At 35.5% G+C, this 27,924-nt stretch overlaps 1 protein-coding gene across 4 annotated transcripts in view; it reads right to left on the minus strand.

Annotated features, from left to right (window-relative positions):
- STXBP5L (syntaxin binding protein 5L) overlaps positions 1-27,924 on the minus strand; it is a 184,634-nt gene that overhangs the window by 49,251 nt on the left and 107,459 nt on the right. For all 4 annotated transcript variants that reach the window (XM_088051631.1, XM_014253302.2, XM_088051630.1 and 1 more), the window contains exons 8-18: positions 24,047-24,170; positions 22,460-22,538; positions 22,129-22,283; positions 20,499-20,571; positions 19,099-19,246; positions 17,556-17,623; positions 16,330-16,370; positions 12,865-13,082; positions 9,531-9,703; positions 5,061-5,186; positions 995-1,146 (exon numbers count right to left, since the gene is read on the minus strand). In XM_088051631.1, the coding sequence (XP_087907757.1) occupies positions 995-1,146; positions 5,061-5,186; positions 9,531-9,703; positions 12,865-13,082; positions 16,330-16,370; positions 17,556-17,623; positions 19,099-19,246; positions 20,499-20,571; positions 22,129-22,283; positions 22,460-22,538; positions 24,047-24,170 (1,357 nt within the window). The remainder of the gene's footprint in view (positions 1-994; positions 1,147-5,060; positions 5,187-9,530; positions 9,704-12,864; positions 13,083-16,329; positions 16,371-17,555; positions 17,624-19,098; positions 19,247-20,498; positions 20,572-22,128; positions 22,284-22,459; positions 22,539-24,046; positions 24,171-27,924) is intronic.

Below are 27,924 nucleotides of genomic sequence, written 5' to 3' on the forward strand. Positions count from 1 at the left end.
CTGTATTTTACTCTATAAATTTTCCTCTAGATTTTACTTTCTGTTTGGAGTATAAACACATTCCCAATTAAAAAATATATTTTCCCCATAATTCTATGGAGAAGTAGGATTTCATGATACAGTGCAGGGTCTGCTGATGGAAATGCTGATGGCATAAACCCACTATAATCTCTTGCTTTTATAATTTTAGGGTTAGATTTAAAACTCCACACTTTCAAAGATATTTTAAAATCTAATTGTAAAACTTCACAACTATGCAAAACACATTTCATAATTGTGTCTGACTGTTGAATGTTACTATGGAATATGTCAAGTGGAAAGACTTGAAACAGATGATCTGACTTTTTCTCATACAATTAAATGTTCAGATAACCAACAAAGTATGGTAAAATTTAGCTCTACTGAAGTATTAATATTTACAGTACAACGCATAATAACAGTTATGACTTACTGTGATCCTCTTAGCAGCATATTTTAAAATTTATATTGTCGGTTTATATTAAGAACTTCACTAATGAAATACTTAATTTGAGCTCCTTGTGTTACCTACATAACAAGCCTCCTAGGTGTTACACATCTCTAAACACAGCTGACTATTCAAATTAATAGCACCTGGCAGAAGGTACATTTAAGCTTAAATTCAAGTCTTAGCGGTATGAACTTACTGAAACCAGAAAGAAAACAGCATACAAACTACACTTCAGGTGACTGCCAGAGAAACAATTTATTGCGCTGCTCATTATGATTTTTTACAGACTCAGCTAAGGGAGTTACTTGCTGACCTCCATCCCAAAAAGAAAAAACAAAAACCTCATAAAACATTTTATTTCTGGGAAAGTGCCTGCACCTAGAGCATGTCAAGTTTCTTTTGCCAAGTTATAGAAACTCCATTGGCCGGCAAATACTCATGCATTCCAAAAGCACTAGAAAAAGCCACAGGCAAAAAAACCAAAGAAACATATCAGGCTCATAACCACAATGATTTATTTCCTACCTGCAGCAAACTGCCTGCTCTTGCGAGGTGAGCGGGGCTGGCGCTGGTATGGATCGCTGGATCCATAGAGGTCGAGGGTGCCCATGCTCAGCAGAACTGTCTTCTGCATGAAATCCACAACAGCCAAACCATTGCAGTTCCCAAAAGCCACTCTGCAAAGAGAAACGTCCCTCAAAAGTGTTAGTAATATGGAATTAAATTCTGAAAACAATAATAATTGTTATTATGAACAGTACACAAACTTTTTCTTCAGGAACTATTCAAGCTCACGTTTTTTTACTTCTTATAGATTTGTAAACCTGAATTTTAAAGACTGTTTTCTGAATTAACTTTCCAGAGAGCAGACTTAGAACTTCTACCAACTTGCTGTTTCAAACACATTGCAGTAATGTCTAAACATTGCTTCACTGAACAATGTAATTCTAATAATAATATCAATTAAGCCTAAAAATAGGGATGTAGATATTAAAAAGTGTTTATGCCTTTATTTTAAATACAAATAGAGATTAAAATAGAAATATAAATAATCTGTATAATACAAATAAATACAAATACATGTAAAAAATAATTTTAAAGCTAAATGTAAATGACAAATTAAATATATTGGGCTGTATTGTGGAGATACCCAAATCTAAAAGGCATTTATATAATTTCCTTCCAACTCTGTCAGCTTATATACAGCAGAAATTCCTGTTAAAACAGTCTCTACACCTCTGAAATGTTTCTGCAAATGCATTTTGATGGTTTGATTTATGGGCAAGATCTCTCTTCTTCTGTATCAGACTGCAATTTTAAATTCCAGACAGAAAGCATTGCAGGTACAGCCACAAAAAAACTCAAAACCCAAACCATGTTCAATCATATTCAGAATCACTTGCTATCAGGTTCTGTCATTTTATGTAAAAAGTGATTGAAATGGTTAGTTGAAATCACTGCAAAATATTTAAGCACTTAATTCACACTATAAGTGAGCTGTGCACTCACCTCCACCTGACTCTTCCTAATGTATCTCTAAAATATCTGAAAGGAATTTGTGTGTGGAAAAACAACAATGCAAAATAAAATGAGGTGGAGGGAAAGCACCTCATTACTAGGGGTAATAGCTAGAAAATTTTCTTCTGTCCTATCTTTTCTTACACTGCTTCTGCTATAAAAAAGAGGGTTCCATATAGCAAATAAAAAATTAATATTTAGAGAAAAATGAAATTATTTTTTCTCAATTGTCAAATTAACAAATTAAGGCACCATCTTCAACAGTGGCTTGAATCCTACAGATTGTTACTACACCGTGTTTACGGTTGACCCTTGTCTCAACACTGACTGCAGTACAGCACCTATGGAAATACTATGGATGCACCCTGATTTTTCCCCACTGATGTTTTTTTATCCTGACTGGTGTCTTTCAGGAGCCGTACTGTGACTAGTACAGCTTAATGCCTTTACCAGTGACAGAGAGAATAGAATCAAAGGCATCCTCAGTAAATTTGCAGACAGCAGCAGGCTGAGATGTGCCTGAGGGACAAGTGCCATCCAGAAGGACGTGGACAAGCTTGAGAAAAGGGCTCATGGGAATGGGGGTAATGGTTTTAGATTAAAAGAAGGTTGATTGTATGTGTTTGTAAGTACCTGCATTCTGGGTGAATAAAAAAAGAAAAGGAATAAAAATGACAAGTGTCAATCTCATCTTTTAATACTTTAGGGAAAAAAAAATAGCCATTTGCACTTTGAAAATGCACCTGAGATTTATTAATTTTGGAAAACAAAAGTCATAAGAAGAGCTAGTGATCATTCATACCCCTGGTCAGCAATTTAACAAAATGTATGATTTCCTCGTCTGGATTTTTCTAAACTCCTCTAATTTCACACACAATATTATATTCTAATATTTCTTATACCAAAACAAATTGCTTTAAAAAATAATCTGAAATTGCTCATTAATAACGCTTCTGATTACTATTAACAAGGCATAAGATCAATTGCTAACAACCAAGTCCTTATGAAATCAAATATTAAATAAATTTCTCAGTTTTGAGCAATGAACAGAATCAGTTGCTAGGTGATATCCTATTCTGTTGGTATCTTTCACAGAAATGTCATAAAACACTTACCAGACATTTCATGACAATTAATATGCAGATTAGCTGAAAACTGTTAGCCCATGAGCCAGTAACAAATTTTCTGTGACTGCCTTCAGTCCAACAGAACCTACTTCAAAACAAATTTATTATTTGTATTTAACCTTGTTCCTCAAGGTTAACCTAGTTCTTCAGTTGTAATTGAAGCATTTTGTAAAATTTCGTTTTCTACTTTCATAATATGAAGAAGTTTTTGATGATTCATTTCAACATAAATAAAACAGGTGTTAATACATTTAATTTGGAGCCTTGGTACTGTTAAAACTAAATACATAAATAAAATTTTGCAGTGTCTGAAGTCTCATCTTTGCTGGGAATAAATGTTTTTTTTGCATTTCACTTTATTCTTGTTTCATGGCTGCAGCAAAACAGTTCCAGAAATCAAAATAATTAAAAGAATACTTGAAACAGACTCTCCAGAACACACACCATTTTATGTCTTTGACCTAGTTAAACTGATTAGTATAGAAAGAAAAATTAGGCGAAAGATGACCCAAATATCTCTACAATTTAGCATGACAAAAATTACATGTTCTCAGGCTTCATGCTGAAGTGGAACAGGTTTTTCCATATTATGAAGATAGATAACAGGTGACAAAGTAGTAAGCAAAATTTCTGATGAAAGAAAGGACTGTGCCTTGTCATAGGCCTGAGGAAAAAGTTAAGAGAGACAAGAGAAAGGAAGACAGAAGAGAGTCTGCAGAAAAAATATAAGAAGAAAGACCTTTCTTGGGTAGATTTTGTAGGAAAGCTAAATTTAGATTATCAGCCTACTTTATCCATACATGCATTTATTTCTGAAACACTCTTGTACTTAGCTTATGGTGTTTTAAAGGAGGCTGTCCTGTAAACTATTACTACTCCTAGCAAATGAAACAATTTAAAGCACTTGACTGAATCAAATCAGTGGTTTAGGAAACCACTGTGACCAGTAGGAGAACCATTACCTATTGGAGTAGTTTACAAGTGAGAGAATGGTGTGATTATTCAGATGCTGCCTTGAGGTCTGAGACCTGCAAGGGAGCAAATCAGGCAAAACCTAAAAATTTGCACAAGTGATAAATGCATCAAGGTATGGTAAAGGAAAGAAACTCCTAGAATTCATTAATAGGAAATGATCTAGAAATTCAGGCTGAAAACTTGAAAAAACAGCCCTCAGAAGACAGTATTCTTGCAGAAATGTAAAAACTCTGCATTAAACTGCCAAAGACTAAAAATAATCCAGTGACTTCCTGAAAATCAGCAGGAGTCAGCACCTAACACCCATTAGAGCCAATAGTTTTATTGGAGTAAAAACTACAGAGAAAACCATTTTAATGTATGAGGGTGACTCTCTGTAAGAGAAAACATTAAAAATTTGCAAATAAACTGAATTTGAGGAAACAATTACACACAGTCATTTGAATTGCCATCCAGAATACAGCATTTAAATGTTCCTTATTCAATTCTCAATTTCAGGTCACAGATTCTTGTGCAAACAGACATTAGCACAGACATAAAAATGCTGCTCTCAGAAGACAATTTCCAACCAAGATATGATGTCATGATAAATGGCATTTAACAGTTAATCACTTCACCATTTTCCATTAAATGTATTTCACCTTGGTTAACCTTTCAAAATAACTTTGAAAATTACAGATTTGAAATGCAATTAGATCTTATTTGAAAGGATGGAAAGAATTATGCGAAAAGATTCAGTCTTTTAAATAGGATTAGTAAAAATATTGGCAATAAATGGCAGTTTAACATCCCATATTACAATCTCTATGTCAGTTCAAATAATTTTTCCCTTAGACTCTGATTTACAGCATCTTTTGAATACTTTGCTTTGACCTTAATTGTCTATAGGAAATTTCAAAGTATAGTTGGAAAACATGTTATTTAGTGCAATAAACAATAAATCAATGCAACCTTAATTGTGAGAAACTTACAGTCCATAAGCAGAGTTTACAGCAAGACTGGTAATCTGTTGTGGAGGCTCACCATCCACCCACACCAACTGGATAACGAGATCTGCCTGGTAACCAGGAGGCATCCGCACAGGTCGAGCCTTAACGCTAAGAAGAAGAGGTACAGAATAAGAACAAAGAAAACCATTGGGCCATGAAAAACAACTGCTTTGCACCATTATAAATTGTCAACTTGAACGCAAAATCTAAAATTCTTTCTTTTGAGACTTTGCAGAAGGACATTTCTGTGTACTTGGAATTTTTTTCTTCTGAAGTAAAGCATGACAGAAAAATGCCAAGAAGTAAGAGAAGATAAGAAGGCACACCTTTCTGTAGTGGTCCTCACCAGAGCATATTAAAAACTTAAGGACTTGACAAATCTATTTGTCCATGTAATGAAAACAAGTCCTGTTTTATTTCTAGGAGTACAATGACCTAATATGTGAATGAACAGTTCCTACACCAAATCTGATATAACTATTAAGTGTTATGGCAAGTTCAGTGACTTGCAAAGCAGGTAGTGAAGGTGTACATTTTAAGGGGAAGTGTAAGAGCTGAACACCTCTGTATGACTGCTTTATGTGCTTCTTTGTGTGGTACAATAATGTGGGATATGCTGAAAGAAATCATTATGCAATAATAGCAATACTTTGATGCATTCATGTTGGTCATTAGTACATTCATACTGTAGTAGTAATTTACAAGTAAAACCCACTAGTAAGTGCATTTTCACTGTACTGTTACTGGTGAGAGTGCTTGTGTGCACCCCTTTGCACACAGGCATAAAATAGGGCAGTCTACTTTATGAGAAAGTCATTCCTCATCTATTCTCTAAATGCATTTCCTGAACAGCGGCTTGGCACACTCACTGTTCTATTTCTTTTCCCAGTAGTACTCTTCAGACCTTTCATGTGTATTTGTCTGGAGCAGTAATCAGGCACTTGGCTTGGATCTTGTTGTAGGAAAGACATGACAGTGCAGTTCAGCAAGTGCTCAACCCACTACAGTTTGCAATAGCTTTGTATTGCTGTTTTCTATCAACAGCAAACGTCTGCTCAGAGTTTTGCAATTTCTGACCTGTTCTGCTGGCACTAAAGCTTTGCCCTTTTCTTTCTTCATTTGATAAATATCCATGAGCATTTCTGAAGTGATGCTATTCATAACCTTAATGAAGCAAGCCCTGGATTACCCAGGAGTATTTGTGCTGAGAACAAAGGTGTGAACATCTGTGAACTCAAGCTGCTAAGGGAGAAGGGTCCTTTGAGACCAGGATAAACTGAAACTGCAGACAAGAGTTGTATACAGTAAAGATGCATTATTTTCAAAGAAACTTCACAGCAAGCAGAAGCTGAGTATTTTACAAACAGTCCTTCAAAGTATGTTTGTGATGGAGCCCTTCAACTTCTAATGTCTGTGGATAAGCCTCTAAGAGGCATAGTAGTGGTAGTCTTTCCATCTTGTACCCCATTTTCAGCTTTCGACTCCTGCCCTTAAAAATGCTAGAAAAATATAGAACAGGTAAATGAAATCCAAGAACCAGGAGTTAGTCTAATGCCCTTTCAGCTGAGCTTTCCATCTATATTTTCTAATGGAAAACTGATGGTGTTGGAGAACACAAGAGGCAAGCAGGCTGCTCCAACAAGTATCTGTGAAAGCAATGCATTTATACTTTCCTACTTCTAAACAAGTTACCATGAGACTGACAATGTCTGCAGAATTAATTCCGATCTTCAAAACATGTTTTTTAATGTGGCATTACTTTTCCAATGTGTTTTTAATGGCATGCTGAAAAAATTGGAGAACTTGAAGTACCTTCTCAGTTTTCTTTTGGACTGCTGTCAGCTGAGGTGAAAAAAGCAAACACCTTTCCCTCTCAATATTTTTCACTGCAAATTTGAGGATCTGCTTTAATAAAAATGAATATTATTTCACAGGGATTTTCTCTAAGCATAGAATAAACTGCAGGTGGTGAAAGACTATAATAATGGAGTAAAATAATTTCAGATTTCATGATTAAGGTTGTCATTTCCATGTTTCTGTGACATCTTCCTGCTCAAGAATCTTTGAGCTACTTCCCTTGTTTCCCTAACCATCCATCTTGAACAGTAATACAGGTATTCAGTTCTGCACCTTATTTTGGATGGCTTTTTATTTGAAGTGTTTATAATAAAAGCCTAAGCAGACTGCAGGAGTAGCAGAAGGAGCAGAAGGAATGTAGACATTACAGGCTATACTGAATTTCATTGTTGCAAAGTTTTGGTTTTTACTTTTTTTCAAAAGATATTCACAGTTCCTTATCACTTTAGAGTTACTTGCAGCTGCTGTCAAAACCCTTGATTGACCTAATTTTGGGATGATACTAGAAGTCTAGGAACAAAGACTGACATTCTGGGTACAGCTTTATGATAACAGCATTTACATCAAAAGTATTTGTCTGCATAATCACAAATCCATTGGTTTCTTAGGTTATTACAGCTGCCTATTTCACTGCAAAATCTTCAGAAAGAATCAGGAACAATATTTACTCTGTACTGCTGCCTGCCTCTCTTGGTAACAGCTACTTTTGATTTCAGAAAAGTGCCAAGTTTTCTTTACTTCAGCCCCTCCATCTACTTTCTTCCTAGTAGCTATTCACAGACACAAACACATTCAGTCATTCTGACTTCTGGCTAGAAAAAATTATGTAGTGTGGAGTGCCTTTCATTTACTGTAACAATGTTGAGAAGCAGATATGAAAAGAAACATAATGGAGCCAGTTAAGTATGTGTGTAAAATTTTATGTGCATTATCTATAGTTCAAGCTGTGCACTCACCCTTCATGTGCAGGTGGCTGCAGCTTTACATTAATATTGCTCTATTTTACATTCTGTCCTGCTGCCCACCTGAATGACTTGCATATAATGTCAACAGCATCACCCTGGTCTTCACTGTTTTTTTCTGTGTTTTCAGCACTACTTTCATTTTACCACCTAATTCTGCTTAGATCAGAATTATTCTGGTTTCTTCTCATTTCTTAGACAGACAAGCCTGTGGACCAAACCGAAGTTTGGGAGAAAAGTGTGGATATTTGTATGTCTTTTCTGAGAAGAATAATAGTATACATAAGTATACTTTTTATCTAAATGTAGCAGAGTGCCAGTAGTTCTAGTGGCAGAATTATTCTGACTTTGAAAAATTTCTTCTCAGTCAAAATAAGATTACAGTTACCTTGTGTAAAATTGGAAAAAAATCTATTGGCCAGCTTAATGTGAGATTATTTGAGTTAAGAAAACTTCAAAACACTAACAAGCTGAACCTCTGTGGTTCATTACAACTTTTCTGCCTCCAACATCAACAATTCCTCTCTCCCAGACAAAATCAAGTAAGAATTTCTTAAGTAAAAATCTTAGCCAGTGAAATGATAAAATGATTGCATTCTTCCTGATATCAATGTCATAAATAGATTTCACATTTTGATTTTTTTAATAACTGATTTCTGCCTCTTCTGTTGATTTTCATAGTTCAAATTAATGATTAAACTGAGGTCTGAAGCTCAACTGCCTGATTGAATGAGGTGGACAAATGAACAGAATGCCAAAAGATAATGTTAATTTTACAAGGACAATATCACAATATTGCTTTTAAATGCTAATGCCATTTTCAGGAGCCAAGCAACCCAAAGTATCTGCAAAATCAGGAAATGTTCATTTTAACTGCTTTTGAGATAACTGAGGCATTTAAAAGATTTAAAAATAATTAGACCAAAATAATAATGAACTCACCAAAATGAGAGCAATTGTTGTCAGCAATACACTCTAATTGCTGGAAAATTACAGTTTATAGAGTTTTGTACAGAATTATTGTTTTAAACTATTCAAATCCATAATTATCTGCCTTATTAATAAGAACATATTAATCTACTCCAAAACAGTGACAATGTATTCTAGCAGAAAACAATTTGCTTCTTTCTAAAGATTAAACAAATATACACTTCCACACAGCGTGACTGTTTCATAACTGTATATTTTAAAGATTGTTTCGTAAGTACGAACACAGTTTAATGTGCTTAAATGATGCCTTAAACATCATAAAACACATACAGTTCTTACATAAAAAAAATAAAAATTAAGTGTTAAATTAATCAAGGAGAGAAAGCTTTGCATGTGCTGGCTTTTATGGAAGTTTCATCATGAACTATCCTCAGAAATTCCTTGAAGATTTACTCCTAGATCACACAGAAAATGACAGTCAAACCTTTACTGTAACAGTTTATATTCTTCACAATTACTTTTATTCTTTTAAAATCTCTTGCTGATTTACTTTGCTTTAATTACTTTGTTTCTTATTCTGGTTTCTTCTCTTTTTGTGTCACTTACATACAACTAATCTCTTTTTCTTGGGAATTGATGGATTGACTAACAGATAAGAATGCTTTTTAGAAAGATCAATATTTAAACAATGGCATAGACTTACCTAAGACATGGGATACTGTCCTTCATCGTTCCTTCACATGCTACAGTGTTGGTACTGCCTGAAAGGCTCTTTAAAGAAGGAAGCTGGGAGGAGGCATCTGGAAATGGAGGATTTGTTTCTGGTTCAGGAGTAATGATGTCTTCTACTTCGCATTGAAGTCGTACCTCTAATGACTTAAATAAATAAAAAGCTAAGTTATCATTTCATAAGGAAAGCTGCTGAAAGTTCTGTTACTTTCAAATATCAGTATGCCTTTTTTAAAAAAATAACTCCCATTCATCATTATAATTTGCAGGCAAAGAATACTGTCATTTGTTATGTATACGGAGTACACAGCAACAACAGATAGGAACTAGAATGCTCACCAACTCTGCCTCCTGATTACTCGTACAACAGTCTCTACCAGACAAGTTTTAGCCAGGATGGATAAGCCTGACAGTGTGAATAGTACAGATACATAACCTTCATTTGTGCATAGGTGGGGGCCAGGAAATCAGAGATTACAGCACAGACAGCTCTGTGTTCCTTAGAATGAACATGAGTTTGGTGGATTCTAGAAAGCAAATTCAAACCAGTTACCTTTTGCTTTCCTTCTGGCCTCTCTAGAAATGGAAAAAGAGGCCAAACCACCCTACAATTCTCTCCACTAATTCAAGAAATACTAACTGAAGGACTCCAGGGAAGAACTGGACAGGAAGTTCAAATCTAGTTAAGTAAATACTGAGCAATTCTTTCTACCTTATCAGTTGCCCAAGGAAATCCTCATTTTGAAAATAATAAAAACCAAGATACAGCTCTCAAAGAGGCAAGGTCTGGGGATTACTAGCTGAACAGTACTTTCAGTGCTGCTACATTGAAAGGAATAGAAGCAATTGCAGTGTAGATCCCGCAAGCTCAATCTTAGTGATCTTCCATTGAGACATCATCTGTACCAGAATGAAAATTTAAAAAATAGCTAAATTTCATGAGAATCTGGAGATAAAGGTGAGTAGCACTGAAGGGTCACTCGTTCCTCAACCACTGTGCTAAAACACACAAGGTTCCAGAAAGAAGTGATTCTGTTCAACCAGGAGAGAGAGACCTTTCTCAAAATTTCACTTTTGTTTTCTCCTTTCAACATCCATGGATATTTTGTGCCTGAATCAGTTAAAGAAACCTACAGACAACATTTGCCTTCAAAGACTAATGAGTGAAATATTGAGTTCAGGAAAAGCTAATCTGGAAGTAATTGCAGCTGACTGAAACAATTTATAATGCTGTTTAATCTTTATGCAGGGCTGGAGTAACTGTTGAAGAGTATGTTCTGTTTGCCATGGTAGAAGTGCATCACTCTTCTTTCGATGTTTTTCTGCATGTATTCCTTTTTCCACTAAAATTAATTTTGTTAAGTTCTATCTGTTGCACATTTGAAGAGAGAAGGAAAAATTCAGGCTGAAAACATGATTGTGAATTTTTCTTATCTTTTTGTCCCTGCTTGCACTGGAGCTTAGGAGGGTTATAGAAATGTTGAACCGATTTATTTTGACACAGAGTAATGATATTTTTGGGGGATCTCATCACTAGGACTATTGATTCCTCCTTCCACATTCAAATGAGTGTAAACTCTTTTCCTATGTTTCTTCTCAAAAGCTTTGAAGAGGACCTTCACTGAAGAAAGACTGCTCACTGAGAAAGTGATCATGTTTAATCAATAGATCCTTTTGAGACAGGATGGACTCAGATAAGAAAACAAAAATAACAGCATCAAATGCTTTTTATATAACTGCATGGCAATGACTCCAAGGTTGGATATGAAGGAGAATTTGTCTCATGCATACTCCTTGTCTCCAAAATCTGATATGAAATGATGCAAATAATACTTCTGTTGAGGAAATTCCAGGCACAGCCTATTGCCCCTAAGGCATATTCAGCTGTAGACGTCCTTGCTACACAAAGCAACCTTTGAGTAGCCCCCACACTTCCCATTTACCACAGCAAAAACATTGCAACACTGACATAGGGCAGTCAAACCAATGTGGGGGCCTTAAAATTCTGGGATTTATAGACTGAATTCAACGTAAGTTCAGTCTGGCTGATAAGAAAGGACACAAAGTGCTTTGTACCTCAGGCAGCAAAGAAATCCTGAGACTGGCCAGCTCAGACTCAGTATAGACAAAAACACACAGCCTAAAGTCAGGTGCAGATTGCAGCAAAGAATTCCATACTTTTGATTAAAAACCCCTCCCATCATTTAGAGCAAAGACTTGAATACAAGTAGCAAAAATGCAGAAAGAAGAGAGAAGACCCATTTCAAAGATGCACAAAACCCAGGGGAATTCTGTGACTGAGCCACCAAGATTGCATAATTTAATATTCAGAGAAAAATGCTTATTAATTACAGATGAAATCTGAGAAACTGTTAAATTGCACATATTATATATAACACTTTGGAAAATACCAGTAATGATGCAATTCAGCCAGAAAAGTGAAGGACAGGGAAAAAAGACATTAAATTATAGATAATAAAAGATAAGGTGCACTTGCTGTGGAACAATGTAAGAATACTGAAATGGAGTAATTTTAGCAGCATTATACATGAGGTGGTCAGTAACGTGAAATTACTGTTCATCAGTTTTAAACCTTTCCTGAAATAATACATTCAGCCAGCTTAATAAATACCTGATAGGGGTGGAGAAAAGAGTGGAAAACAACAGAGCTACAGGTAATGAATATCTATACAGAATGGCACATGCTACAGGCCAAAAATAACACAGGTTTTTGCCACAGTAGAACTTTCTAAAGTGCACTAAAATAGTGTGAAGAGGTAAAGAACTATAATCAGGGAAGGTGACAAAAAAGCTGGCATTTCATATAGTTTCCATCTTTAGGGAAACAACGTCAGCATAAGCCAGAAACAGATCAACTCGTTTTGTTAAACCCACTGATAATTTTCAGTCTCCTTAAGAACAGAAATTAAAGAGATGAAATACTTGAGTTAAAAAGAGCATTGTGCACGTACACAATTTACATTAACTGATAAAAACATACAGCAGACAGTAATTTTAGAACAATTTAGGTAAATACAACAGAGGTTACTGTATCATAAAATCTTAAAAGCAAACCATGTCTGAAAGCTGCACTGTATGTTACTACTAAAGCAAAAAGAAAGTGGAGAGTAGATTCCCAAACCCTCAGATTTTTGTCAGTAACTGAAGTAGGATCAAGATTTCCCTGGAAAGGGTCCCTAAACCTGTATTTATACTGCTTGCTATTTTTATTTAAGTACTTGAGCACAGACGAAGCAAGGCAATTTGATTTAGAAATTATAATCTAAGAGAGTGAAATGAGTACTTACTGCAATTTCAGTATTTACTTCATGTTTGCTGAACCTGTAAACAATCACATATGCAGAAACTCCTGCCACACAGAAAATTCGGCTTTCAGGACACCAGTACATCATCTGAACAGCAAAAGGATCTTCTTCCACAATCTCAGCTGTTGCTTTTCCTTCTCCCACTTTCTGTTTTTCAAAGACCTTTGATGTTTTTAGTTTATACAACATCTGTAGAGTAACTGGAATATATTAAAACATATAAAAAATACTAACATGAAGCAAATCAGTTACAAAATTCCTCAGTTCCCACTTTCTTCTCAGTTGTGGCATAACAAGGAAACTTAGGAAATCCTAAGAGGAAAAGATGTGTATTAAACAATTGTCCAAATCAGGACAACAATACAGATACTATTCTGGTAAACATTATTGGTAAGACATGTATTTAATACTTCTCAAAAGGGTATTTGTCTGTGAAATACTTAGTACTTTCTGGGGAAAAGTGCCAAAGGTGTAAATCATTGTGTCCATAATTAGGCTTATAATCAGTGCTATAGAGAGGCTCTGATAATACTGATACTTTCCTAAAGAGATGTGAAATTAAGAGTTCATTTGTCTGAGGTTATGGTCTTGATAGAATGTAGAGACTGTACGGCAATTCAGGAGAAAACATTAAGAAAGCATGCTGGTGGCTTGGTCAACACAAAATTCTTCTGAATTAATGGGAGTTCAAAAATGTTTTGAATTTCTTGACTAATAAGTAGATCTATATTTATACCTGTATATAAAATCCTAATATCCAGAAGCTTTTGTCAAGATTTGAACTCAACTGCAGCAAATTCCAAAGGCAAAGGAGGGGTGACAATTCACCCCATTATGTTTCACATTCTTCCCTGTTTTTACTATAGAAGTAGTAAAACTTTTAGTTTCTCAGTGGCATTAATCAGTAGCTGCATAAGGTTAGAAAAACCCAGTCAGGTCCAGCACCTATAAAGGTGTGCATATCCATGTAGGCAAAGCTGCTGCTAATGTCAGTGTAATTGTGGTGGCTCAGCATGGCCAGCTTGTGTAACAAGAGCAACAGGAAGATGAAAGGACAGTGCTTTAGTTATGTAACCAGATGATGAACACAGCAAAAATACATTTTTGTTTGGCAGTGCAGATATATTCCAGGAGGTTTAGCATATACAATTTTTAATGTTTTAAAAAGTTTTAGCACATAAAGCACCTCGGAATTTTCACAAATTACAGCAAGTGCTTCTGTAATAAATACATAATTCTTCCTGCTCTCTGAAGCAAAGAAAGAGGATTCAGGTTGCTCTTAATGCCAGTAGCAAATCTAGAGTGCCACTTCAAATCAGGCATCATGGGTCCATGCACGTTATGACTGGAAGAATCATAGAATCATAGGGTACAGACTCTCTATGCTGCTCTGAATTACTGGGTCCCATCTGCACAACTAAATAAAAAAAGCCAGCAATATCTTTTGAATAAAGATACATTTGGAAAACAACTCCAGTGGCCTAGCAAGTCCCTGTCCCTCACAGATCTGTGCTTTCAGACACAAGATGACACAATTAAAAGATGTCTAAAATCAAAGTATTTTGTGCCTTCAAATACTGGTAGGATATTATGATTGCTAGGGAATCTCAAATGAACTTTAAACTCCATTAAACTTCATTTACAAGGTTAACACCTTGTAAATAAAATAAATAATAAAACTTTGTAATAATCAAAACCTTGTAAATAAAGAGTACCAAGTACAGTATGAGTAACACAGTACACGCCCTGAGAAGCAGGACTAGGACCAGGACATCAGAGATGCACTGAATATACTACTAATGCTGAAGAGATTGTGAATATTCATGATCATCTCAGCTTTTAATGTTAAGAAAGATTCCTACTGCAGCATTGATTGGCTTATGCTTATATTCCCTATGAGAGGTTCTTTTCTTTCCCCATTTCTGCCAGAGTTATAGAAGGAATAACTAGCACACTGCTTCCTGTGCAGTATATACACTAAATGCCTTCGGGTCTTCCAACAGTCTGTATTGTTTCACCCTAACTTTAGAGCCTGTATTTGCACATTCTTATTAAAATGAAATAGTCACAAGACAAAATCTAATGTCTCACTGTACTTCTCTAAATAAAATTTATTATCCTACTTTTGTTCATATTAAAACTCTCAAAAGCTTCTGTTCTGCAGATAAACTGTCTATCTCATTTGATGACTGGTGTTCACCATAACTGGAAGACAGTGGAAGCTGTAAATTCTTAGCAGCATGTTTCTTCTTTCCCCACCATTTCCAAACAGACAAGCTACATAATAAAAAAACAACCCATGGCCATGTTCAGTTGCTGTGCCTATTTAATACATGAAATGTATTTTGTGAAGTAAGGCTTTGAAAATCCTAATTTTCTCCTTGTCCATTCTGAGTGAAAATATTTGGTATTAAGTAAAAAGGCAAGTACCTGACAAAGTCATCAGGTTTAGCTAACATTAAAAACTTCTCAACATTCCCCATACTAGGCTGGAAATGGTAGCAATATTAATCATTTCAATTCTGTGTCACCATGTGGAACTAGCAGGTATTTTAAGTATCCCGTATCTCATGATCTTGGCACCAATTACAGACTGCTTATTAGGATTATATTAAATCTCTCTATGCCTAGACAATTTTCTTTCACACTCTCTTTTCTTTAACACACTAATACTTCATAAAAGAGAGGTATTACCCAGACATCCCTGTACCACTAACGAGACAAGAATACAAGTCAACTCCACAGGAAGCTTGGTGAAGTGCCATCAGTTACTTGAAGCACAATATTTTAAATTTCCATCAAAATGTACGTGCATTTTAATAAATATATTTTACTAAGGAATACCATATGTATTTTCTGTAGGGGAAAATGCTGATTGCTGATATATGCAATTATAGCTAGATTATATGGAACAAGTATTTTCTGAAGCTTTTTCTTGTTAGGATGAATGGAAATAGTTCCCAATTATTTCCTGGGATTTGAGACTAGACAAGAAAATATTTGGGTCTTTTTCACCCTCACCAGATTGACTATGTTTTGAAATATATGAATGTATTTTAGTATTTTATTTTTACTTAGCTATAAAGAAGACTTTATTGTACTCAGTATGGAAGTTACATGACAACTGGAAATGAATGTTAAATCTGAGCCCTCTCCTCTATACACACAAGAAGAATGTGCCCTAGGGATTTTTACCAACACTTCATCCTTTATAGATTTTGGTATGTTGGACCTTGAGTTATTATTATTCACTTTTTTCTGCCTAATGTATCTCATTAGCAGCATTTTTTCTCTTAACTTAATGAACATTTTCTTAATTTCACCCCTTTGTCCTAATTATATGAGCCCAACTATTACTACTCAACCCGTTAAATATCCTGTTTTATATAAAAATGAGTGTTTCTGCTATTTGTCAGCATTATGTAAAAGTGAACTTTAGAAACTTACTGGCAGAAGCATCCCAAAATTTTACTGATCCATCTGCATGGCTTAAAAGAAATATAAAAATTAAATGTGTTAAAACAAGATGCAATTCTAAAACATCATCTACTTTCATTGATTAATAAATACAAGCAGAAAAAAATTGATTTTGTTTATGGAACTCTCTATAACTTACTGATAATATGTTAAAGACATACATATTAACTATAAGAAAATATTTCGTTATTTGGTTTCATTTGGTTAACAAAATATTTTTTTATGCATTTCCTGCAGAGAACTAAGCCCCCAGTGAATTTTAAGATTGCAAAAAGAACAAATTACTTCCCAGACTGAGTTCCCTAAGTTTCAGTTACAGCACTTTGGCTTTGCAGTGGGCCAGCATCAAACCTATGCACTCTAAAACTGCCATGTACAGTGAACTTTGAAAGGACAGAATGTAACTTCATTTTGCTTGATACTTCACAACTGTGTTCTTTTTATTAACATTAAATCCCTCAAGTAAAGCTGGGAAATGGAGATACTTCTGTTTACAATGAGCGTGATCCCTTCATCACCTTCTCATACTATTGCATAACCTTCTTTTTAAAATCAGGTCTTTAGTATCATTGATAGGAACAACTCATCAGCTACATGACTGAGATCAGAGGAAAACTCCTCATACATCTTAGATGAATGGGTTCTGTTTTACAGTATGATCCCTTGGGAATCCATCAGGCACTGCTCATTGCTCCTGCTGCAATCTGAGCCTTTCTAGGTCTTTTTGCTCTGTTTCTCCACCCACAAGCTGAAATTCATCCCCATGCACCACCCCCTTACTAATGCTGAGTATTAAAATTAATTCACAAACTGTCCCCAGGCAGAGAGTCCCCGAAAGGCCAAGGGACAATATCTAAAGAACAACAGCTGCTTTCCTTTTTGAAGCTATTCTCTGTGGCCTTCAATGCCAAACTATTCTCTTACAATAGATTATTTTTTTTTCCCAAAGACTCCGCCTGCACAAGCATTGCTATCTAACACTGAGGCCTCAAATGGTCATTCTTAATGGTAGCTCATCCCTGGCTACTAAGTTCTGCTTTCTACAGCAAAAGAGAATTTATGTGGTGACACTACTCAAGTGAAGAGCCAGGAAATGCATAAGCAGTGAAGTCTCAACTCTTACCTATACCTAACCCACAACCAAAAGGAGCAGACACAAATATTTAAAAAGTACCAATCCCCAGTTTCATTCTCACCCTGTAATAATGATTTCAGGATATGTCTGAGCTCCAAGGTTCCATGCTCCACCACTGATAGGCCACTCCTAAACAAATGAAAGTACAGAGATCACAACTTACTCTTATGAACGTGGTTAATTTTTAAATTCAGGAGTAGACAACATCTTCCCCCAAAAGCAATACAACTTGTAAAAGATCAAAAATATATGTAATTCAAGGCTTTTACAATTTATTAACATTTTTGTATCATCAGTTCAAGCTTTGGAAACTTAATGACATATTATCAACTAATGTTCTATGCTTCTAAAATATTTCTGCACAGCTAACATTCAACAACCTAAAACAGGAATGAGGAGGAGTAACAAATTATTCTGCTGGTCTTTTGACATGGCTTTTCTCTTGGAGATTCCATAGAACACTGAATAGACTGAGAATTTATTTTGAATACAAAGACCACTGAGGAAGCTGGCCCAGAAACAAGTATCAGAGCATGATGACATGAGATAAGAGAACACAACTTTTACAGAACATATGAGATATTATCTCTTCCTTGCCTTTTGTTTAGTAATGGCAAGATTCCCATTCTCTTGGTCTAGAACATTGCCCCATGCCTAAAGCCCTAACCTGTATGGATACAGGATACAGGCTGTAGAGGGTGACATATGTGCAGAGTGGGTCAGGATGTGTGCAAAGTATGAGGGGGTGGAGAAAAACAGGGAGCACAAACTGTGTGGATACGTGGAGTGGATGCTTGTGAGTACGGAAATGGGTGTCTGGCACATGAGCGACTACCTGCCCCCAGTGTGTGCACAAATAAAGCAAGGGCACAAGAGAGGATGCAGGGAACACAGGTAGGTGTGCAAAGTGTATGAGGTAAGGGTAGATTCAATAGGAGAAATGAAAATATTTTCTGAAGTACTTTTGTGAGCCAAGATCCAAAAGAAGTAGAGAGGGTTCATTCTCTGAGTTAATGGAAAACAAGCCAGTTCCAAGGATAATACTTCTGTCGATTTGAATAGAAAATTTATGATGTCTGACTTGTTTACCCAGTATTTTTTTCTACTTTCTTTATTAAAATGGATTAGTTCTAGCCAAAATAAAATCCAGTTTAAAGCTTAAAATTTACAAATTAATTGTATTTCTTCTTTTACTTCCTGCAGCTTGTCTTATTTCTATGGCATTATGGTAAGACTTTGGTAGCTCAGTGAAAGAATTATTATTATCCCTATTTAATAACAAATCTCACAGACACTGTCAACTCTCACTGAACCTCTTTTTCTTTGATAGAGAACCTATCCATACAAATTTGAATTGTACACTGATGGCTCTCCTTTAACACAATCTGATCTGGAATAACTCCAGCATCTTAATGATTAAGTCCTATCTAATGGTAATTAATGGTTCTTGTTAAGTGGTCATGTTTCTGAGGGACAAATACTAATCAGACTGCTAAACTGATTATTAAAGGAGTAAAACAAAAATAATTTGGTTAGATGTTACAAAAACATAGGTTACACATCTAGTTCCTTTGGTTAAAAAAAAGAATATTTGTTTTGTTTACCTTATTGCTGTATCCTTGCTTTTTATGTTTTGCTCCTACAGAATAGAGTACAGGGATCAAATCTGGAGGACAGTCCGCAAAATATTCTGTGCAGGTAACAGGTGACTCATGAATGTCAATAGGATATGGATTTTCAAAGATTGGAAAACTAGTTAAGGAAGACAATTTATTAGAAGCATTGTGACACACTGAGCCATAGAATAAAACATATTCTTTTATTAAAGTATATAACTAAGTAAATAGAATCTAAGTAAAATCACTACTAATTAAATATATTTTTTTCATTATTTATTCAAACTTATGTATTGTTTTTAATATCAGTAATAATGTGTAGTTACCCAAATAAGGACATAAAAATTCAATTGCTTTGACAAGAATCCTCTTGTTACATAAATAGTCCCGAAGGCTAAAGGTATACAGCTACCTTTATGAATGAATAAGAACTAAATTTTTTCTGACATCTCAAAATCTTATTTCTGAGAAGTGACACATCTTCCAGAAGTTTCAGGTTCATGGATATGATATATACTATGAACTACAAACTACTTTTACAACTGTGGATTTTATATTGAACATCTTAGCTTATTGGGTTGGTAGACTTCTGATTATACAATGAAAATGCAATAACAGATGAGAAGATCTCAGTTTATTTCTCACTTCCATCAGTCTGAACAGCTTGATAAGGAGGAAAACCTCACTTTTGGCACATTACACAAATTTATTCACAATTGAAAAATATAGGAAATTGGGTTCTAATTTCAGTTTTGTCCATTTTACACTGCTGAGATGATCTGAATTACTCTTTAAAGTAAGTGAGATCTGAATATGATTCACTTAACATTTTTCAATACATTGACAGCAAAATCTGTTCCTTGTTATACCTGTGTGAGTGTGGATGTCCATAATTGGTAGTGTTGGAGGCAGAACAAAATAAATAAGAATTAGATTATGATTTACATGATGTAGAGTTCCTCTTTGGTAGGAACACTGATTCTGATATGAAAGAACTATTTGTCATTTAAACCAGCAACTGGATCATGAAGTAATTCTGTAGATCCATATAAAACAATGCCATTATTTATTAAAACACTGAGGCTGGACACGCATAAAAGTAGTTGTTGAATCTTATTTCCAAATCACATATGTGTTCAAATATTAATTAACTTTGGTGTTGAATGAATGTTTGAGGGCTGTGCTGAAGGGACTGCAGATTTAGATTTATTCCAAATTTTAAGAATCCTGTTCATTAGCTGAACTTAGCTCCTAAAGTGGAAGTAAATATTTAGCAGGAGTTATTTCCAAGAGTGAATAATTTTGGATAGTTAAATTATTTGGAATTTTATGGTAATTTACTGGACAGTTAAGTACACAAATAACTTCATATAAAACTTTATACTTACTTGCTTTGTGTCAGGTCAACAACAATGAGATCTTTTTCCAAAAGCACAACTACAGCATAGGGTTCTTGAAATTCTGTAAGCAAGGAATCAAGTGTAAAAGACATGGAGTTCTCCTATCAGCCATTTTAAGCAAGTAAGCAATATTTATGTTCTTTAAGCTTTCACAGTATATTAGAAGCTTTGAGGTATAAACCCTTGACATATGCACAAACCAGACACAGCTCAAAACTAGGGCCAGAGAGGAAGTAAGAAATTACTTTTGGATAGTAATGTTGACAAACATACAAAGCAGGAGAATTGGAGTATTATAGTCTGCCAGCATGATGCTATGAAAGTAAAGAAGTAGAATGTGAGTAAGTTGTGTGTATCATTGCATTATTAAATCCAATTGTTATACAGAAAAAGTATTTTTGCTGTCCAAAAGCAATACTTCCACTATGTACAACTGCTCTTCAGAAACAGGTTGTGTAGGACACTTCATGATACACAATACCCCCATTTCTGAGGTGATTCCAGGGGAATATTCCCTATGAATCCTGTAAATCTGCTGTTTTCAATTCAGGTACTAAAATGCCTCTTCTGCCCGCACACTCGTTAGGAGATTATATGGTTTGGTTTTTTATACAATTCTCTTTTTATTTCTCAAAACTAAAGAAATAAGATGACAAATAAATGCTTTCCTTGATGCAGAGAATATATTCATTTACATAGGATGTTATTAAAAAAAATATAAATGTGAAATTATGACTTTCTTTTCAACAGCAGCAAATCATTCCAGCACGTGCAAGCTCAGAATAAAGCATTCAGATGGGTGATGCCAAAAGGACGAGTAAATGAGAGCAACTGATTCATCTTCCTTTCAGTCCTGCTATGAATGCACATTATTTGTGGCCTGTTTTTATACTAGGCTATGAATAACACAAGTTAAACCAAAATGTTCAAATACTGGTCTCTGATCAGGGGAAGATGCTACAAAACCTAAATACAGGGAAGTATTTGACACAGTTAAATGAAGGCCCAAAGCAACTCTGATTACGGAAAATTAAATTTTTGCACTTTATCTTTACTAAGTGTTTTTAATGTGTATTTTGTTTAGCTGTGTTTGTAAGATTTTACGTTCCTGCTTGAGGGCTTAAAATGCTAAAGTTAGTTCCTTTTTGACTTACAGCTTTTCTTAATTTATTTTCTGGAACTTTCTGACAACATATTTCAGAACTTGACAGCCCCACAGTATGCAGCAAACCTAAAACTTTTTACAGTTCATTTCATGCTGGTGTAAGAACCTTTTTGCAGGTAAGTGATAGTTTAATTTTCATAATTTAGTGAGCTGTAAATGATGAAAAATTTCAGAAATATAAGCACCTATCTTTGATTAATAGCAGTGTTTTCTCACAGTAGCCACTAGTATGAGTTTCAATCCTAAAAGTGAAGATTAATGCATGCTTTATTGTCCACTCACTACTTGCTTCCTACATTGAGAATGCGAACAAGTTCCAGGTACTTTCAATTATGTAGTTTTCTTGAGATGAAGACAAATATGAGGATGGAAGTCCCTGGGATGGGATTAACATATGAGGAAAGATAACTTCATTTATATTTTCCATAACTGTATTTTTCCCAGTAAACTCACCATTTGGATATGGGGTTTCACAAAGAGTTAAAAAATCAACTATAGGATGATCCATTTCAAGGACTGTAATTGCTTTCCCATGCATGATTGTTAAACTTGGTCTTCGACAAGGCTTATCATATGACAGTCCACCAGAAAATATCACAAATGGTTCACTGTATTAAAAAAACCCAACATGACAAGTGTAAGTCTACATAGAACATACAAGTTTACATTATAAGTTTAGTATCTGCAAATAATAATAAACAGCTTTGTAAAAAGAAAGCAGGAAAATATTCTAAAAGGAACTCAGGAATGTAATATTGAATTAATTATAGAATTAAAAACAAACCTGTTTTTACAGGTCTTGTACTCTACTTTAAGAATTGGTTTACAAGATTCAGGTTTTTTCCCATCTCTTTGAACTTTTCCTAAGGAAAGAAAGAACATGAAAACTATTAAAATATGAACTTGAAAGATAAAACTAAAACATATACATTGAAACAACTGCATAAGCAACAAAAAAAGGGAACTTTAAAGCTACAAAAGATTAGGAGGATTAGCTCCTATTTCCACAAAATGCTCATTTGTCTAAATTAATTACATTTCTCATGTCTTTGTGCCACATACATCTAAAGTACCATAGAACACACTTCAAAGACCTCTATAAACCATGCAGATTTCTGAGTATGACACTTAACTAATAATGAATGAATCAGACTAATTATATGCCTTTTCTTTTCAGAACACATAAAGACCATAAACAGCTTAATTTTTTCCTAACCATTCTTAGATTGACTTAATTCCTGTTGTTGACGAAACATTACATGCTTTGGAGTGTAACTAGTTGAGTGATAAAATTAAATGAAGCATACAACTGAAATTCATTAGTTCTTGGTTAACTATGGCTCAGCACTTTCTTCCAGAGAAAATCACTTGTAAACTAACAAAATAGCCATTTTGGATTTGTTTCTTTGGAAAGTCTATGCTTGCCTTTGACAACAGCCTGACTGGAGGATACAGTGTAGATGGATCAGACTTTTCTCAGAGGTGAACAGTGATATGATGGGAGATAAAGGATACAAGTTGTGGCATGGAAAATTCTGGTTAGATATTAACAGGAAAATTTGTGCCATATGGGTCATTAAATACCAAAAGATATTGCCCAAAGAGGTTGTGCAATTTTTTTCTGGAAGTGTTTGAGTGCCCAATGTCCTGAGTTTACTTATCAGATCAGGCCTGTTTTGATCTGATTGTCTGACTGGTTGAGAGTTCTCTTCTGACACTGTAAAATTCTATGACTAAAAATGGTAAAACAGAAGTAAATTAAGAAAATTCAAAATCCTTTTGAATTTTGGGGCTACTTAGATCTTGATTTCCTCTTCTTCCTCCCTCTCAGTCAGGTTTCTCAGTAAAGTAATGTATACTTTTACAGTGGTGCAAATACTTTTTAACCTAATTTGCAGGAAGCAATTTTATATAAAGTCCCACCCATCAAAGATACAGGCATCTCTTACTATGGCTCCTTTAAATTCTTCATTGTAGTTCTTTGGGAAGCCTTGTACTCTCCCCATGACAAACATTAATTTTTTGTGACAATTGCACATAAAAGCCCGTAAGTACAAACTATAAAAGAAAGAAATGTGAAAATCCCAGAGCCTGAGGGTCTCACAGAACAGCAGTAGATTCTTGAAAGGAATTGGATAAGACATCAGAGTAGTATTAATCAGAAAGAGATATTTATGACACCAACTAAAATAAAAAGATTGATTTAAGTTACTGATTTTACAATAATTTGCAGCTACTTTTCAGATCAAAATACTTATACAAGAAGTAACATCTGGGCTACAAGGAAAAATTAAATAAACATACATATTAGCAAACAGCATTGAGAACACTGTATTGCTTCTTAGTTACACATTTTAACTACCAGAATTACCGTGTGGAATTGTGGTCTGGAATGGTCTGTTAGGGCTTTTCAGATTCCATAGGGTCAAGCTGCCATCAGAGTGACTACACATGAACTGTTTCCCTTCATGATGCCAAGCAACAGAATGAATAGCCTACAGAAATGAAAGAAGAACTTGAGACTGCAATGGAATACAGTGCTTACATTAATGATATTTTCATGTATGACTTCAGATTATATTATTCTAATGGTATATCAACAATTGGATGGTTCTTTTTTGTCTAAAGTCCAAAGATAGTTTTGGAACAGATAGTGCATCAGAGAAGAGGAATATTGCACTCCTTTGTGCATACTACAAGTACAACATGATGAATGTTACATACACCATTCTTATTATTTTGTGCATGATTTGTGGAACTGACTGAAAATATCCATTGTTACATCAGAACTATTATCAGAAAGGATAATGGCACAAGTCCTTCAATTTTCCTGGTATGTGATGGAAACTAACAAAAGACATGTTCTGACATAACGTTCATTGCATACCACAGTTTCTCACACACTCCCCACAGAAGCACAGACTCAGAGAATTCTCCCTTGACTCCATATCCCTTCCAGAAACGTTCACTGCTAAATTGCAAAAAACACAATATAATCTTATGTAAATGTAAATAAAAGTGATCTATTTTTGAATGCAGTTTAAGAAATTTCCAGGGTTTTTTTTTTTTCAACCCAGGAAATGCTAAGGCCTTGCATGCACTTAAGATTGCATATAGACCTTTACCTGATTTATTCAAATGACTTAACATCATGCCTGGGTATTCATAAGTCAGCACTGCTGTTGTTTATATTAATTTTGCTTAAGAGCTACTGGTCACTATTTAAAACTCCCTGTTGGCTTACTGCTTTTAATCATATTGATTGTTACGGTTGGTTACAGCTTATGGTCTGGAGAGAGTAGCAGAAGAAATCAACCAAAGGGCCATGACCCTTTACATAAGTTTTACTCAGCCCCTGGGGCTTGTCAGCAGAGCCACAAATGAGTCTGCATTAAGATGACCCAGATGTTTTAACAGGAATCCGACACACCTTGTATATGAATACTTGATTAACACACTACTAAAATAGTTGTGCCAAAAAGGATGTAAAAAACCAAGCTGAAAAAACCCGGAACTCTAGGTATTTGTTTTTTGGTGACATAATGGGTATCATTCAAACTTCTACCTTCCAGAGACAGAGCTGGTACACAATTCCTCTTAAATAATGAGAAGAAACCAAACTAGAATTGAAGTAACAGAAGACAACAGAGAAAGATGGTTCATGCAGAGTCCAGTGTTGTTGCCCTCAGGTAGAACAACCTTAGCTCTGTGGGGAGCGCTACTTCACTTACACTGACGGCATGTCTATCCTCATGCAAATTAATTCTGACATGAGCTCATTCATGCTTGCTATCATGCCAAATTTGAATCTGGTTTTGATGTGTTATCACACTTAGAAACATTTCACATGGTTATAGTCACTGACTGTGTCTGAGCAGGAGCTAGTGACTAGCTAAAAACTGTACCAAGCTGCTTGCTAAACTGCCTCTCGGCGACCGGGTGCCACCTGCCAGCATAAACCTCCTGTGGAGTGGAGCTGAGGTGGGATTATCCTGGCACAGACAGCTGGCGTAGCAGCAACTCAAACTGACCCGTTAGACTTTGCCCCAAAATGGGCAAGAAAAACAGAAATGCTTTTGGAGGTCTCAGCTGCGAGTCATGAGTAATTCTGAAAGATGGTCCTGAATAAATCCTGAATTTTTTTTCTGCTAGATTATGTCTAGCATTCTGATCCACTTCTTTAGCATCCACACACAAAAGGAGCAGTTATTTGCTTAGAACAGGAGTTCATCATGGTGGGTGACTCATGTGAATGTTAACACAGTATATGCACATAAAGTATCTCACTGCAGACTGGGTATGCTTCTCCTTCTGCAATACCCATGTGGGTTGAATACACATTCCATCTTCTCTCATACTTGTCATGTACTAAAATTAAGCATTCCTAACATGATTTCAGTTCCTTCCCAACCACAAACCTTCACCACTGAGGGTCTTTAGTACCGCTTTTAACCATATTTTGCACAAGAACAAAGCTTGTTGCATCTTACTGTTTGAATGCTAAAAATCCTTTGTGTTGGTAGTACTGCCAGGACCATTACAGCAAGGGCCACATCCGATTTGGTATTTCCATAGCGGCACATAGGGAGTGACAGCTCCCTACCTTTGCTAGACAAAGGTAGGGAGCTGTCATTTGGCAAATACCTCTGAGAACTCTATATCTTTGTTTTGGGGATGTGTTCCAATGAAAGATGATGACTGCTTCAGACAGCTCTGAATGAGAGTTGACACAAACTTCCAAAGCCTGCACAGGAAGGTGGCTGGATTTTGGGTTTGCCAACTATCAGTAACAACTTGAGAGTAATCTGAAAGATCTGTCTTGTTTATGTGCTGTCTTTTTATACCACTTGATAGAAATAGACTTTTGAAGGAAATTACAAAAGAGCTTGGAAGGAAAACCTTTTACAGAAGGCATTGTGTAGGAGCATTGATTGGAAGAGCCTCAATACCTCATGCATATAACCATTGAGAAGATGAAAATCATAATGATAGTAAGAAAAGTAAGGGTGAATTAATTTAATTCAGAACTCATGCAAAGAGGCACTTTGGTACTTAATGAAGATACAGAACACTTACAGGAATTTTTCTGAGACTTCACAAATACCCTGCAACTGGAACTGTTCTGGCTCAGTGCCGGAACAATACTGAAAGATTGGTCAGACACGGTGGGGCACAGAGGCCTTCCACCAGTCCAGATAGCATGGTGAAAGGGAGCAGGAACAATGATTTCTGGACTGTGATCTTATGTGGCCAATCCATAAGATGAGGTTTAGGTTTGGTAATTTGGGTTGCTGCTAATTACCAAGTGGTACATACCAAACTAGTAATTTTTGACTCACAGAACCTATGTAACCCAGGATTTAAAAAGGAACCCTTTTCAGTGACTCCCTAAGGGTATTGGCTTCCCTAAGGGAATTCTAGCAGGTCTGGAACATTATGAACATGGAGCCTGAAAGTCTGGAATAAAGTAAAATGGCTAGTCACACAATCCTTTTAAAAACAAAATAAGAATTTTGCAAGTATTTCAACATATAAGAAGCTAGCACAAGTTGCATAAAGTGGAGTAATGACACAGCAAATAACCACTGAAGAGGAAAACATGGGACTTAAATGTTAAAAGGAAAAAAAATGTTCCTGAGAACAGTACTGAAAAAGCAGTAGAGTTTACTAACTCTAAACTCTAAACTAACTAACTCTAACTAAACTCTAAATTGTATGAGGAATTTTCAACACCCACCCATCCTGTCTCAAAATGAAAAAAAAAAAAAAAAAGGATGCTGGGAAACAGCATTAAAATCCTGCTTCATGTAATCCCATTCTGAGTACAAGAGAGAACTGTGGGTGAACAGACATCCCCACCCCCAACCTTCCTGAGGGGACCTGTAAAAGGAAAAAGTTCTTCAGCCTTAAGTAATGGAATGGGTGCAATTTCACAAGTGTTTGCAAAAGCAGACTGTCACTGAGAGACAATTCAGTGGGCATGTGTGGAGGCTTAAGTGCTGGCCTATTCAAACTCTGTCCTTGGAAACATTTGCTATGTTGATGTTCAGAAACTTAACCTTGAAGCTCAGAGTAGTTTTAAAGTGTCTCTGACAGCAGGTCTGAAAGACTGCAGAACTCATATGCATTCAGATTGCTTTCTGGAGGGGAAATAAATGTGTATACACTCCTTATACACAGCAAGATGACAAAATGAAGAAGGAAAGAGAACTACAGGAAACCTACTGCCAGGATCACTTTAAAGAAAAT

This window comes from Pseudopodoces humilis, chromosome 2 (assembly GCF_049639895.1).
Source record: "Pseudopodoces humilis isolate 2021_Gansu_Grassland_sample_001 chromosome 2, ASM4963989v1, whole genome shotgun sequence".
Classification (NCBI taxonomy): domain Eukaryota; kingdom Metazoa; phylum Chordata; class Aves; order Passeriformes; family Paridae; genus Pseudopodoces; species Pseudopodoces humilis.